Here is a 14,730-nt window from a genome sequence, read left to right as displayed (position 1 = left end):
AACATATATTTTTACAATGTTTAACAAAGGGGTCCTCAAACTACGGCCTGTGAGCCAGATACAGCAGCTGAGGATGTTTATCCCCCTCATTCAGGACTATGAAGTTTCTTTATTTAAAGGCCCACAAAAGAAAGTTTTTGTTTTTACTATAGTCCAGCCCTCCAACAGTCTGAGGGACAGTGAACTGGCCTCCTATTTAAAAAGTTTCAGTACCCCTGGTTAACATATATTGGATTGCTTGCCATCTGGGGAGGGGAGGGAGAAAGGAGGAAATTAGACACAAGGTTTTGCAAGGATCAATGATGAAAAATTGTCCATGCATAAGTTTTGAAAATAAAAAGCGTTAATTTAACAACAACAAAAAAAGAATTTGCAGGCTTGAACCTATTTCCAAGTCAAGGGGCAAAATTTATTACACTTGTAATGTCAATTGAAGCAGGCTAAGTTCCAAAATAATTTAGCAAAGAACCAGGAGAAAGAAGATCAATTTATAAGACAAAGTTAGAGAGCCCAGAGTTTCATGTTACTTATTTGCCAAGGCTTGCAGGTAGGTTTGAAGGGTGGTCTATTCACTATTATACTTGGTTATCACTGACCAGCAGATTATATGTCAGACAATCGGCAATGTTTATAGAATTGTCCTAAGGCCAGAAGACTTTAGAATCATTGACAGATAGATGGTTAGAACAATAGCACTCTAAGGTCAGAGGGCCTCAAGGTCACTGCTATATTTTCCCAAAAATCTAGGAAAAGAAACATATAACTATATTATTATATTCCTAAGGCCAAGAGACTTTAGGATTATTGACAGACAAATTATTAGAACAATAATCTTTTAAGGTCAGGGACCTCAGGATTACTGTTGTATTTCCTCTGTCATCTCCACATCCCCTCCAACATTTATCATTGTATTTTCTTGTCATTTTAGCCAATCTGAGAGTTGTGAAGTTGTGCCTTAGAGTTGTTTTAATTTGCAATTTTCTAATCCAATAGTGATTTAGAGCATTTTTTTCACATGACACTAAATGGCTTTAGTTTCTTCATGTGAAATTAAAAATAAAATACTGTTAAGGGAGAAAAAAAGAAAAAATGCCCCATAGTTTTGACCCCCCTCAGAAATGTACCCTATCATTCCTCAGACATGTCCATGAAGAAATTCTTGCTCTCATTACCCTCAGATGAACTGCATAAAAGGAGTGAAGTAATTAGAACCCTTACCAAGAGGATCAAAAGCCTAGAATGTCAACAAAATGACCACCAGGACGTTCTTCAGACAGCTCAGCAGCAGCTCCAGGAAATGGCTCAAAAGGCTACCCAGGCTTCTGTCATCTGTGAGGATCTCGAGGTAGGCAGTGGTTCTCTGGTCACAGGGACCAGAGGGCCCACTTCGGTCCTTGGAAAGTAGAATCACATACATGGACTAATGCTAAGTGTTGTGAGCAGAACCAAGAGAACATTGAGATGACTGGAGACTGTGTATGAAAGCATAGGATTTTTGCTTTTTTTGTTGTCGTTTGCTTGTTTTTCCCCCCTTTTCTTTTGATTTTTCTTGTGCAGCAAGATGAATATACAAGTATGTTTAGAAGAATTGCATGTATTTAATCTATATTGGATTGATTGTAGGATAGGGGAAGGGAGAGAAGGGTAGGGAAGGAGAAAAATTTAGAATACAAGGTTTTGCAAAGGTAAATACTGAAAACTATTTTTGAATGTGTTTTGGAGAAATATAAAGCTATTAAAAAAAAAGAAAAAGAAAAATAAGAGTCACAGCTTCCAGTTGCTTGGATGATTCAAACTAGGGAGGCTATGCAGGTCTCCATACATACATAATAAAGGCAGGAAGGTGGGCCAGGAAGAAGATTTGTGACCTTAGTTTAGCTTTGTTCTTTTTTTTTTCTTTTTATTGTAGTAAGTTTATTTTTAATACATATTGCTTTTTTTTAAAATGCCGCCCCAATTTTATATTTATTTGCCATGAAAATGTCTATAGTCAAGACAAATTATAAAAGACAAGCCAAGAGGCTGCAAGAATTTATGACTAAGCATTCCAGAATTATTGATTTTCTCTCTTAAAAATCTTCAGAGACAGAGACTTCACTATTTCTTTGTTGTAAAACATTCTAAGACTTTTTTAATTCATATTGCTTTATGAATCATGTTGGGATAGAAAAATCAGAGCAAAAGGGAAAAACCATAGGAGAGAGGAAAAAAAACAGCAAAAAGAAGTGAACATAGCATGTGTTGATTTATATTTAGTCTCTAATTCTTTTTCTGGATGCATATGGTGTTTTCTTTTCAAAGTCTATTGAGTTTGCTTTGGATCACTGAACCATTGAGAAGAACTGAGTCTTTCATAGTTGATCATTGCACATTTTTGCTGTTATTGTGTACAGTCCTCTTGGTTCTGCTTGTTTCACTCAGCATCAATTCATGTAAATCTTTCCAGGCCTCTCTGTAATGAGTTTGTTCATCATTTTTTATAGAACAATAATATTCCAATTCTTCATATACCACAGTTTGTTTAACCATTCCCTAATTCCTTTTCCAATTCGTTGCCACCTCAAAAAGAGCTGTTTAGCTTTGTTCTTGATCTGATTCTTTGATATGACAAGACCCAAAGGATTAGGGGGACTTGTGGAAAAATCATGGTGCTTCAAATTCAGTTCTTTGTAATTGGAAGATAGTTACTAATGTGACTTGAGGGAGAAAGATGGAGAGAAGAAGCAAGCATTTATTATTGTATTACTATATTGTGCCGAAGACTGTGCTAAATGCTTTATAAATATTATCTGAAGGGGAATGCAGATTGGCAGGAATTGACAAGAGTTAAAGAAAATCATCTTTAAAAAAACAGCCCCTAACAAACAAACCACACACACACACACACACACACACACACACACACACACACACATAACCTTTGTCTCTTTTTTTCAGTTAACATTTATTTTTCTTTTCCTTCTATCTCCTTCCTTCCCTAAGGGGATCCTTCTTACCTTAAATCAGATAGAAGGCTGGGAAAGGAGGAAGTGAGTTCAAAGTCAGACTAAAGGCCCCTGGGGTGTAATCAGATGACTGACTTTTCTGTGTCTCCAAAGGGCTTAGCCAGAGACCCCAAACTTAAGTCCTTTAAATGCCTTGGCTAGGCATTTAAGCAGGCAGTCACTGAACTCCTTGAGCATCTTTCTCTTTTCAGCTGCTTCATAAGGAGAACCAGCTTCCTCTCTAGGGACTAAGTTCTTTTTGTAATATTTATGACTTTTCAGTAGTAGTGTGATATAGAAAATAAGACTTGAAATTATTCAGGAATTCAGTTATAAATTCTACAGAATTATATATAAAGAGAAGTACAATATAAATGATGTATTTTCCATCAAGTCTCACCCCAGTGTTGCCTGCTCCATGAAGTCTTCCCTGATCCCCCAAGCTGTGAGTGCTTATTCCCACCTCGGTTCGCATTATGCTTTTATTGTTTGTGTGTACGGTTCATCCTCTTAGGAGATGCGGAGATCCTTGAGAGCAGGGTCTGTCTTGTTTTTTCTATGTCTTTGCTCTCTCTAGCACAGCGCCTTGCAAATAGTAGGTGCTCAGTCACTGTTTATTGAATTAAAAAGAATCCTCTAGTAGGATCATTGGAATTAGAGTTTCATCTTTCATCCTCATCAAACCAACAAGTATTTATTAAGGATAATAAATGTGAGTGGGTGGGTGAGGCAGTGGAACAATGGGCCCTGTCATGGAAGCAATGAACATGATAGACTTTCCAGAGATAATGGGAGATTAGAAGGCCCTGCCGTGCTATAGTCCATGTGGTCATGAAGAGTTAGACATGGCTGAATGACTGAACAACAACATAATCTCAAAGTGAAGGCAAACCCAGGTTTGTGAAATATAAATACTGTGATTCTTAATATTAGGTTTTTATGGGGCATGCACGTATGTATGTTTGTCACTGTGTTTGTGTATACCATATAATACTGTATTGTTGTTTCAGTTACATCCAGCTCTTTGTGACCTATTTTGAGTTTTCCTTGGCACTTGACACTGGAGTGGTTTGCCATTTCCTTCTCCAGCTCATTTTTCAGATGAGAAAATTGAGGCAAACAGGGTGAAGTGACTTGCCCAGAGTCACCCAGCTAAGAAGTGTCTGAGGCCAGATCTGAATTCATATCCTCCTGACTCCAGGCCCAGTGTTCTGTGCATCATAGCACTACCTAACTTACCTTTAATACCTACCTTTAATACCAATAATAATATTACAAAGTTACCTTTGTCTTTTCTTCCATTTTATTTTATTTATTTAATATTTTCCCCAGTTACATTCAAAACAAAAAATGTTTTTACATTTGTTTTTAAAGTTTTTGAGTTCTAGATTCTTTCCCTTATCCTCATCCACAATGAAAAAACTACATATGAAGTTATGCAAAACATTTTCATAAAAATCAAGTTTTTAAAAAAACAACAGATTTTCTACCCTAATGAAAATAAAAAAACTTTAAGAAAAAGTAAAAAAAAGAGAGAGCGAAAGAAAGAGAAAAATACTTCAGTCTGTGTTCAGACACAATCATTTCCTTTTCTGGGTATGGATAGGATTTTTCATTATTAAGTCCTTCAAAGTAGTTGTGAATGTAGTACTGAGAGAGCAAAATCATTCACAGATGGTCATTGCAGATTGTTGCTATTACTTTGTATACTGAATTACATTTCACTTTGCTTGAGTTCATGGAGGACTTTCCAGGTATTTTTTTTTTTCTGAGAGCATCCTGCTCATCATTTCCCATAGCACAATAATATTATAATATTCCATCATAAACACATACCGCAGTTTATTGAACCATGCCCCAATTGATGGACATCTCTTTAATTTACAATTTTTTTTCCTTGAGAAAAGTTGCTATGAATATTTTTTGGTACATATAGGTCATTTTCCTTTTTTTCTTTTCAAATCTCCTTTGGTATTCATACCAAGTAATGGTGTTGTTAGATCAAAGTATATGCATGAATTTATAACCCTTTGGACACAGATCATATCTTTTGATCATTTATCAACTGGGGCATGGGCTCTTATTTTTTATAAATTTAGCTCAATTCCCTCTTATGTTTGAGAAATGAGGCCTTATCAGAGAAAGTTGCTTCGAAATTCTTTTTTACAATTACTATTGTGACTGCATTCCTCCCCCTTTATTTTCTCTCCTTTCACCCTGCCTTTCTAAAAAGTGTTTTGGTACTGACCATTCCCTCCTCTCATATCCCCTCTCTTTTATCACCTTCCCCCACTTCCCATATCCCTCTGCCTCCACCCTCTCCATTTTCCTGCAGGGCAAGATAGATTTCTATACCCCTATTGAATAGGTATGTTATTTCCTCTTTAAGCCAATTCTGATGAAAGTAAGGTTCACTCACTCCCTCTCTTCTCCTCCTCTTCCCCTGTACTCTAAAATATTTTTCTTGTGTCTTTTTATATAGCAGATAATTTGCACCATTCCACTTTTCCCTTTACCTTTCTCCCAGTACATTCCTCTCTTATCCCTTAATTCATCATTAAAAAAAAAAAAAAAGATATTATACGTTTTAGGCCAATTCCAATAGACTTGTGATGGAGAGAGTTATCTGCATTCAGAAAGAAAACTGTGGGGATTGAATGTGGATCACAACATAGTATTTTCACTTTTTTTCCTTGTTTTTTCTTGATTTTTGTTCTCTTTCTCATTTTTTTCCTTTTTGATCTGATTTTTCCTTATGGAGCAATGATAATGGTAGAAATATGTATAGAAGAATTGCAACGTTTAACATATATTTTATTACTTGCTGTATATGTGAAAGGGTGGGGGGAAGAGAAGAAGAAAAATTTGAAACACAGGGTTTTGCAAGGATGAATGTTGAAAACTATATGCATATATTTTCAAAATAAAAAGCTATCCTTAAAAAAGTATATAGTATCCTTTTATATTCAACTCACACCATGCCTTCTGTCTATATATATTCCTTCTAAAGTCATAATAATTAAAAAGTTCTAATGAGTTGTATTATCCTTCCATGTAGGAATGTAAAAAGATAAACCTTATAAAGTCCCTTATGATATCATTTACAGATTATCTCCTTAAGCTTCTCCAAAGTCCTATATTTGAAAATCCTGTAATTAAAAAAAAAAAATTGAAATTTTCCATTCAGTTTTGGTCTTTTCATCATAAATGTTTGAAAATCCTCTATTTTGTGCAATGATCACCTTTTCCTCTAAAGGATTATACTCAGTTTTGCTGGGTAGGTGATTCTTGGTTGTAATCCTAGCTTCATTGCTCTCTGGAATATCATATTCCAAGCCCTCCGATCCTTTAATGTAGAAGCAATTATATCTTGGGTTATCCTGACTATGGCTCCACTATACTTAAATTGTTTCTTTATTGGATGCTTGCAATATTTTCTCCTTTACCTGGAAATTCAAGAATTTGGCTATAATATTCCTGGGAGTTTTCATTTTGAGATCCCTTTCAAGAGGTGATTGGTGGATTCTTTCAATTTCTATTTTACCCTCTAGTTCTGGAAGATCATGATAGTTTTCCTTGATAATTTCTTGAAAGATGATGTCAAGGCTATTTGTTTGAGCATGACTTTCAGGTAGAACAATAATTTTTATATAATCTCTCCTGTATCTATTTTCCATCTCAGTTGTTTTCCAAGAATGTATTTCACATTTTTCTATTTTTCATTTTTTTTGTGTTTTGCTTTGTTGTATCTTTATTTCTCGTAAAGTTGTTAGCTTCTATTTGCTCAAATCTCCCCTCTCCCTCCCCCCCCCCTCCCCGCCCCTGCACTCTTCCATGGCTGTTGGAGTTAAGTGACTTGCCCAGGGTAACATAGCTAGGAAGTGTTAAGTGTCTGAGACCAGATTTGAACTCAGGTCCTCCTGACTTTAGGGTTGGTGCTGTATCCACTGAGCCACCTAGCTGCCCCTCAAATCTATTTTTTAAGGAATTATTTTCCTCAGTGAACTTTTGTATATCCTTTCCTAACTGGCCAATTTTGCTTTCTAAGGCATTCTTCTCATTAGCTTTTTGCATTTTCTTTTGCACAACTCTCAGTTCTTTTCCTAATTTTCTCTCTATCTCTCTTAGTTGATTTTCAGAGTCCTTTTTGAGCTCTTCTATGGTCTGAGCCCAAAATTCTTTTTTTTTTTTTTTTGGAGGCTTTGGATTTAGAAACTTTGACTTTGTTATTTTCTGAATGTTACCTTCCTTGTCACCATAGTAATTTTCTATGGTCAGAAACTTTGTTGTCTGTCCATTTTCCTAGCCTATTACTCGGCTTTTAACAATTTTAAAGCAGGCTCTGTTTCCAGGGTGCGGGGTATACTGTCCCAAGCTTCAGGGGTTTTGTGAAGCTGTTTTCAGAACTCTTTCTAGGGACCTGACCACAAGCCCTCTTTTCTGTTCTGTAACTGTTAGGTGGTCCCCAACCCACTGTAGCTGAAGGTTTAGTGTGCTGGTCGGGGCTCTGCTGACCTGGGCTGCTCTGGGTCTGTACACCAGACCCCCACCCTGTTGCCACAGACTCTCTCCACTGACCTTCTAAATCTGCTTTGGTGTATCTGAGCTGAGAGGTCTGGAAGCCTGCCCTATTTTCACACAAATGAGCTATAAGTAAATGAAAACAAAGAACTCACCAGCAAAAGAATTAAGATTCCTATTCTACTGGAAGTTCTAATGGTACAGACAGAAATGTGACAAAAGTCTTCTTTTTCTGTTCTTGCATTATCCTTTAACAGGGAAAAAACAGATGTCTCAACAACTCAGTGATGGAACTTTCAGCACAGGTAGGACAGTTACAAGCTCGAGAACAGGCACTCTCTACAATGATCAAGCTTAAGGTAACATTTCTGACTTGTTCCTTTCTCAGATATTTGTATTAGGCTTTACGAAAACCTTGAAAAAACAATTCAGTAACTGCTATAATTACCAAAAGGTGATGTTAGAGGGCACTTGCTGGGCCCTTTTAGATTCTCATCATAGTTTTGCTGCACAGGCCACTCACAGAGAGCAATTTTCTCCTGAGGGCTTCTGTGGCCGGAGATTTGAGATTACTGATAAAGTATGGTGAAGAGCATAATTCAGTCAGCAATGAGTTTTCCAAGAGTGGTAAGAGTAAGGCTTGGCAACTGTAACAAACCAATTTTCCTCCTAGGCTCCCCTCAACTGGGCTTCCTTGAAAGCCCTCTTGTTTATTCCCTTTCCTAGTATCTTCCTCTCAGAAATCACCTTGTGTATATTTTGAATTGAATTTATATGGATGTGTTTCCTCCTGCCTAATATAATATGCTCATTGAGAGGAGGATTATTTTGATCATTATACCAGTTTATTCTAATAGAGAGTAGTGGCACTCAGTGTATTGTTTGCCAAGTAAATGAATGGACCTGTCTTTGTCTTTTTCTCAGTCTCTCTTGCCTCCTTTAAGTAGCCTCCTTTCTCCTTTCTTTCCTTCCGTTGCCTTTTTTTTTTCCCCATTCTTTCCATTTCTCAGTGTTATTTGACTACATCTGATCTTGGTCTTTAAGATTTGCAAAGTGATTTAGATTAATTCAGTTGATTAATAAACATAGTTCATCCTTTGGCATATGTGATTTTTAAAAAAATATTTCTGGTACTATAACTATGTTTGTATATATGTCTATATATACAAATTCACATATATGTATAAATATTTCTGGTATACTTACTACTAGCTATTCAGGCTTTCTGAAAAAAAATCTCCTTAAAGGCACTTTTACAGTTTGTTTTGTCTGTGACAGGATGTTCTTATTGAATCATTAGTTTAAGTACTTAGAAGTATAAGAACTATAGAAGTATAGTTGACCGCTAGTATGAATATAAATAAACATCATCATTTTTTCAAAACTAAAAAAAATTGGCAACTTTAAGGAAAGAATTCTACCTAAATGTTTTAGTTATTTTAAACAAAGACTTTTCTTTATTTAATAATAATAGTCTCTCTGCAAGAGATATTTAAGCAACAACATAATGCAGTGGGGAGCATGCCTTAATGGAAGTTAGGAAGACAAGTTCAAATCCAACCTCAAGACTTATTAACCATGACCTTAGACAAGTAGTTATGACCTTTTTTGTGTCTTCTTTTCCTTAGCTATAAAAGGGTGGGGATGGGGAGAGAGAAGAAGTGAACAAAGTAGCCTTGAAGGTCTCTTTCATCTTTAAATCTGTGATCATATTTCCAAGGGCATTTTCCCCCCCACTTTGGATTTTCTGAGTGTGGATAATGTAATATAAGTAAATTGAAATACTTACATTTCTAATCTGTAGGACAAAGATATTGCTGAAGCAATCAATCATATTACGGACTGTTCGGGTAAATTTAAGATGCTAGAACATGCCTTACATGATGCCAAAATGGTGGAATCCTGTATTATCAAAGAAAAACAAGATTATAAGCAAAAAATGAAAATATTAAAGTTTGAAGTAAATAAACTAAAAGGTAAAAAATGGAATTACATGATTTTTTTTGTGTTAAGAGAACCCTGTGTATTGAGAAAAATATTCCTAATATGTTTTTTATATTGAGAAACATTTTTTAAAATTTTGTGCATGTAACCTAAGTGAAATTTTCCTTCACAATTCTAATGAGGATGAAACCATTTTTACAGTTCATCTTAATCTATATTTAGTTGCTGTGCTTGAATAACAGCAGATACTTTATGGATTTTCTGGCCTATTTTTAACTTTTCCTATTTTGTACAATTTAAAGAGGTATTAGGTTACTCTAAGACCTGAATTAGACCTTACAATCTGTCTTTAATTAACACATATAATACAGGCCATGGAAGTGCTTCCTGATCTCAACTCTGTCACTGTCCCTAATTCCTAACCCAGAATACTCCTATTATTCATACAAAACAATGTTGTAGTGTGTGTGATGAAAACTGGATAGCAGGTCATAGATCAGGCTTTTTATAACCATTAACAGTATTGCGCATAACCTGATCATGCATGGAAATTTGCAAGGACTGTCTCCATTTGAAATTTCATCTCAAACCCTTGTCACAGTCATTGCATTGAGGTAGGAAGTCACAGTCACGAAAAAGCTAAGTAGGTCATCCATCATTCCTCTCCTCTAATATCAAAAGATACGAAAAGACTTTAAATAATGATACTCTTGGTACTAGGTACTAGGGCTTCTGTATAAATCAGGGAATAGATTCTTCCTATTTATATTAAAGATGACCTGAATGAAAAGACGAGTGAAAATAATGAGCAGCGAGAAGAGATTATTCGCCTCAAACAAGAGAAAAGTTATCTTCATGATGAGTTGGTCTTTACTGGTAAGTGGGGACAGTTTGTTCAACTGGTATTTATTTTTATTTGAAATGTAGTTAAGCCTGTGTGCAGTGAATTCTCGTTGTCTCCTTCCCTAGTGTTAACTACATTTTTGTAGTATGTTAGAGGAAATACCTCTCCTGAAAATATAATTTTTAAAGCACTTTTTGTCTTTTTTCTTGTTAAATATGGAATTCATCAGTAGTAATGGAAATCTCTTTGGAAGCATATTCTGATGCACCCTCATGGTATGGAAGATGCCCTTAATTCTCTTGTGCTAATTGAGCACAAGTCTTTGAGAGTCCTTCCAAGCAAGGGAGGCTCCAGAATAAGTCTAGTGAGCTGTATGTGTGGCTTTTGCCTGAGGGAAAGTGTGTGTTGCACAAGGAGATGGAGACTTAAAATTAAGAGGGAAAAGAACGTTGTTAAGGTGATCTGGATGGTCAAGGAGGAGACACTGGGGAGAACCTGAGAAAAGTTGGAGGAGAACCAGCCAGGCTGCAGGAGGAGACAGCTGAGAAGAGTTCAGTCACTTCCCTGTGAAGGACGAGCAAAAAGATTGATGAGAATAGCCCGAGGAGGATTAGCATCCGGAGAGAGGAAGCCAGGAAGACCTCAGCAAGGCAAGGGAAGGAAGGAGAGGAACTTCAAAGAAATGAGGAAGACCGCTGGCCAAGGGGAGAGGAGCTTGTGGAGAGGAGCTTGGGGAGTGCTGCCTGTCCAGTTGTTGAGGGGGAAAGGAAGTGGAGTGTGCGCTTGAGGAAGGACAAAGGGAAAGTTAGAGAGTTTCCCAAAGGAATCTGAGGCTCTCCTCGCCAGAAGTTTGCAGTGATTTCTGTTTCTACTGTTTTCAGAGTACAGAATGGTTTCCCTCCTAAATTAAAAGGTGAGAAGCTTGAGAAAGCCTCCTTCTGCATAAGGTTGTCAGGGATGATCAGGGATTCCCAAAAGTCCTGGAAGAGTAACATTGAGGCAAAAGAGAGACCTGAAGGGGCAGCAGAGAGACCAGCCAGAAAGTCAAGAGCAGTGGCAAGAGGGGATGGGGCTTCTCTTGGAAAGGAGGAAGTGGGGGGCCTGGGAGGTGGGACAGGAGAATATCACTGGTGGGAAATGGTCAGGAAAGGAGAAATCAGTGGTGTTGAGTGAGTCCTTGTTGAAGGAGGTGGAAAACGATAAGAAAAGGACTTGGAGTGAAGACATAACAGAGGACTTACTGATACTTGTCCAAGCTGGTGGCTGCTACCCTTTTAATGACTAATGTGGGCATAAATGATTCTGCTAGAAGGAATTTAGAAAGCATTTTGCCAAAGATTGTGAAATATTGGACAAGAAACTGAAGACTCTGGGGCATAGGTGGTATTTTCATCATTGTTCTCATTAAAGGCAAAAAAGAAAAGTAGATTTGGGAATGAGCAGCTAGTTAAGAAATTGGTGTCTGGCCCAAAGACTCCAGCTTTTGGGATACAAATTCACTGTTTGACAAAAATTGCTGGAAAAACTGGAAAATAGTATTGCAAAGGCATAGGCCAATATCTCATACCCTATACTATAAAATAAGGTTGAAATAGGCATGTAATTTAGACATAAAGAGAGATACTACACTATAAGCAAGTTAGGAGAGCAAGGAATAGTATACCTGTCAGATTTTTGGAGAAGAGAGGCAGTTATGACCAAATAAGAAACAGCGAGCATTATGAAAGGCAAAATGTATAATTTTGCTTACATTAAATAAGAAAGTTTTTGCCCCCAAAAATGATTGCAACCAAGTTTAGAAGGAAAGCAGAAAGCTGGAGGAAAATTTTATAGTCAGTTTATCTGAATATATAGAGAACTGAGTCAAGTTGATAAGAATATAAGTCGCCTCCCAATTGCTAAATAGTCAAAGGATATGAAGTTTTCAGATGAGGAAATTAAAATCATATAAAAATACTCTAAATCACTATTGATTAGAGAAATGCAAAATTATAGAAAAGCAAATAAAAATCTTACACTATCAGATTGGCCAACATGACAGAAAAAGAAAATGATAAATGTTGGAAATGATGTGGGAAAACTGAAATATTAATGCATTGTTGGTGGAGTTGTGAACTGATCCAATTATTCTGGAGAGCAATTTGGAACTATGTCCAAAGGGCTATCAAATTGTACATCTCTTTCGATCTAGCGGTCCCACTCCTGGATCTGTATCCCAAAGAGATCATAAAAAAGGGAGAAGGATCCACATGTACAAAAATATTTATAGCAGATCTTTTTATGGTGGCAAAGAACTGGAAATTGAGTGAATGCCAATCAATTAATTGGAGAATGACTGAAAAAGTTGTGGTATATGAATATAATGGAACACTATTGTTCTATAAAAAATGATGAGTGGGGGAATTTTAGAAAAACCTGATCGTTTTCAACATTCATTTTTATATGATTTTGAATTCCAAATTTTTTCTCTTTTCCACTTTTATCTCCCCTTACCCCAAGATAGCAAGCAATCTGATATAGATTATACATGTATAATCATTTTAAACATAGTTCCATATTAGACATTTTATGAAAGAAGAATCAGAACAAAAGGGAAAAGCCATGAGAAAGAAAAAGCAAAAAAAAAAAGGTGAAAATAGTGCTTTGATCCCTCTGGATACAGATGACATTTTCTATCCCAAGTCTATTGGAATTGTCTTAGATCAATGAATTGCTGAGAAGAGCTAAGTCTATTATAGTTAATCATCATATAATCTTGCTGTTTTGGTGTACAATATTCTCCTGGTTCTGCTTACTTCAGTTAGCATCAGTTTATATAAGTCCAGGTTTTTCCTGACATCAGCCTGCTCATCATTTCTTATGGAAAAATAATATTCCCTTACATTCATATACCATAACTTATTTAGCCATTCCCCAATTGATGGACATTCCCTTGATTTCCAATTCCTTGCCACTACAAAAAGAGCTGCTTCAAACATTTGTGTACATGTTGATCCTTTTCCCTCTTTCATTATCTCTCTTTCTTTTTTAATTATAGTTTTTTATTTACAAAACATATGCATGAGTGTTACTACTGGGCTTATATCCCAAAGAGATTTTAAAGAAGGGAAAGGAATCTGTATGTGCAAGAATGTTTGTGGCAGGCCTCTTTGTAGTAGCAAGAAACTGGAAACTGAGTAGATGCCTGTCAATTGGAGAATGGCTGAATAAATTGTGGTATGTGAATATTATGGAATATTATTGTTCGGTAAGAAATGACCAGGAGGATGATTTCAGAAAGGCCTGGAGAGACTGACATGAACTGATGTTGAGTGAAATGAGCAGGACCAGAAGATCATTATATACTTCAACAACAATACTATATGATGATCAATTCTGATGGACATGGCCCTCTTTAGCAATGAGATGACCCAAATTAGTTCCAATAGAGCAATAATGAACTGAACCAACTACACCCAGCAAAAGAACTCTGAGAGATGACTATGAACCACTTCATAGAATTCTCAATCCCTCTATTTTTGTCCACCTGCATTTTTTATTTCCTTCACAGGCTAATTGTACACTATTTCAAAGTCTCACTCTTTTTATACAGCAAAATAACTGTTTGGACATATATACATATATTGTATTTAACTTATACTTTAACATGTATTGGTCAACCTGCCATCTGGGGGAAGGAGTAAGGGGAAGGAGGGAAAAAGTTGGAACAAAAGAATTTGCAACTGTCAATGCTGAAAAATTACCTATGCATATATTTTGTAAATAAAAAGCTATAATAATAAAACAAAAACAAACAAAAAAACATATGCATGGGTAACTTTTCCTTCCTTCCTCCCACCCCCTCTCCTAGATGGCAGATAATTCCATAGATGTTAAATATGTTGAAGTATATGTGAAATCCAATATATGTATACATATTTATACAATTATCTTGCTGCACAAGAAAGATCAGATCTAGAAAGAAGGTAAAAAAAAAAAAACCTGAGAAGGAAAACAAAAATGCAAGCAAACAATAACAGAAAGAGTGGAAATTCTATGTTGTGGTCCACACTCATTTCCCAGTGTTCTTGCACTGGATGTAGCTGATTCTGTTCATTACTGATTAATTGGAACTGATTTGGATCGTCTCACTGTTGAAGAGAGCCACGTCCATCAGACTTCATAATCATATAGTATTGTTGTTGAAGTTTATAATGATCTTCTCTTTCTGCTCATTTCACTCAGCATCAGTTCATGTCAGTCTCTCCAGGCCTCTCTGAAATCATCCTGCTGGTCATTTCTTACAGAACAATAATATTCCATAACATTCATATACCACCACTTATTCAGCCATTTTCCATTTGAGTAATAGGCAGAAGTAATGACTTCTTAGCTGAATGTCAGGAAAAGCTCTTAACCAGGAAACCTCTTCCAAGTAGAAGGGCTGGTTCAGTGACC

The 14,730-nt window shown here is 36.3% G+C and overlaps 1 protein-coding gene across 6 annotated transcripts in view; it reads left to right on the top strand.

Moving 5' to 3' along the window:
- CCDC62 (coiled-coil domain containing 62) overlaps nucleotides 1-14,730 on the top strand; it is a 64,654-nt gene that overhangs the window by 18,742 nt on the left and 31,182 nt on the right. For all 6 annotated transcript variants that reach the window (XR_007949653.1, XR_007949651.1, XR_007949650.1 and 3 more), the window contains exons 3-6: nucleotides 1,179-1,345; nucleotides 7,763-7,864; nucleotides 9,310-9,481; nucleotides 10,224-10,325. Coding sequence is in view for 2 of the 6 variants with exons in the window: in XM_051972706.1 (XP_051828666.1) it covers nucleotides 1,179-1,345; nucleotides 7,763-7,864; nucleotides 9,310-9,481; nucleotides 10,224-10,325 (543 nt within the window). In the remaining 4 variants the exon portion in view is untranslated. The remainder of the gene's footprint in view (nucleotides 1-1,178; nucleotides 1,346-7,762; nucleotides 7,865-9,309; nucleotides 9,482-10,223; nucleotides 10,326-14,730) is intronic.

The sequence above is a fragment of the Antechinus flavipes genome, chromosome 1 (genome assembly GCF_016432865.1).
Source record: "Antechinus flavipes isolate AdamAnt ecotype Samford, QLD, Australia chromosome 1, AdamAnt_v2, whole genome shotgun sequence".
NCBI classification, from domain to species: Eukaryota; Metazoa; Chordata; class Mammalia; order Dasyuromorphia; family Dasyuridae; genus Antechinus; species Antechinus flavipes.
Note: the sequence above shows the minus strand (reverse complement) of the source record. Positions and strands in the feature narration are given on the sequence as shown.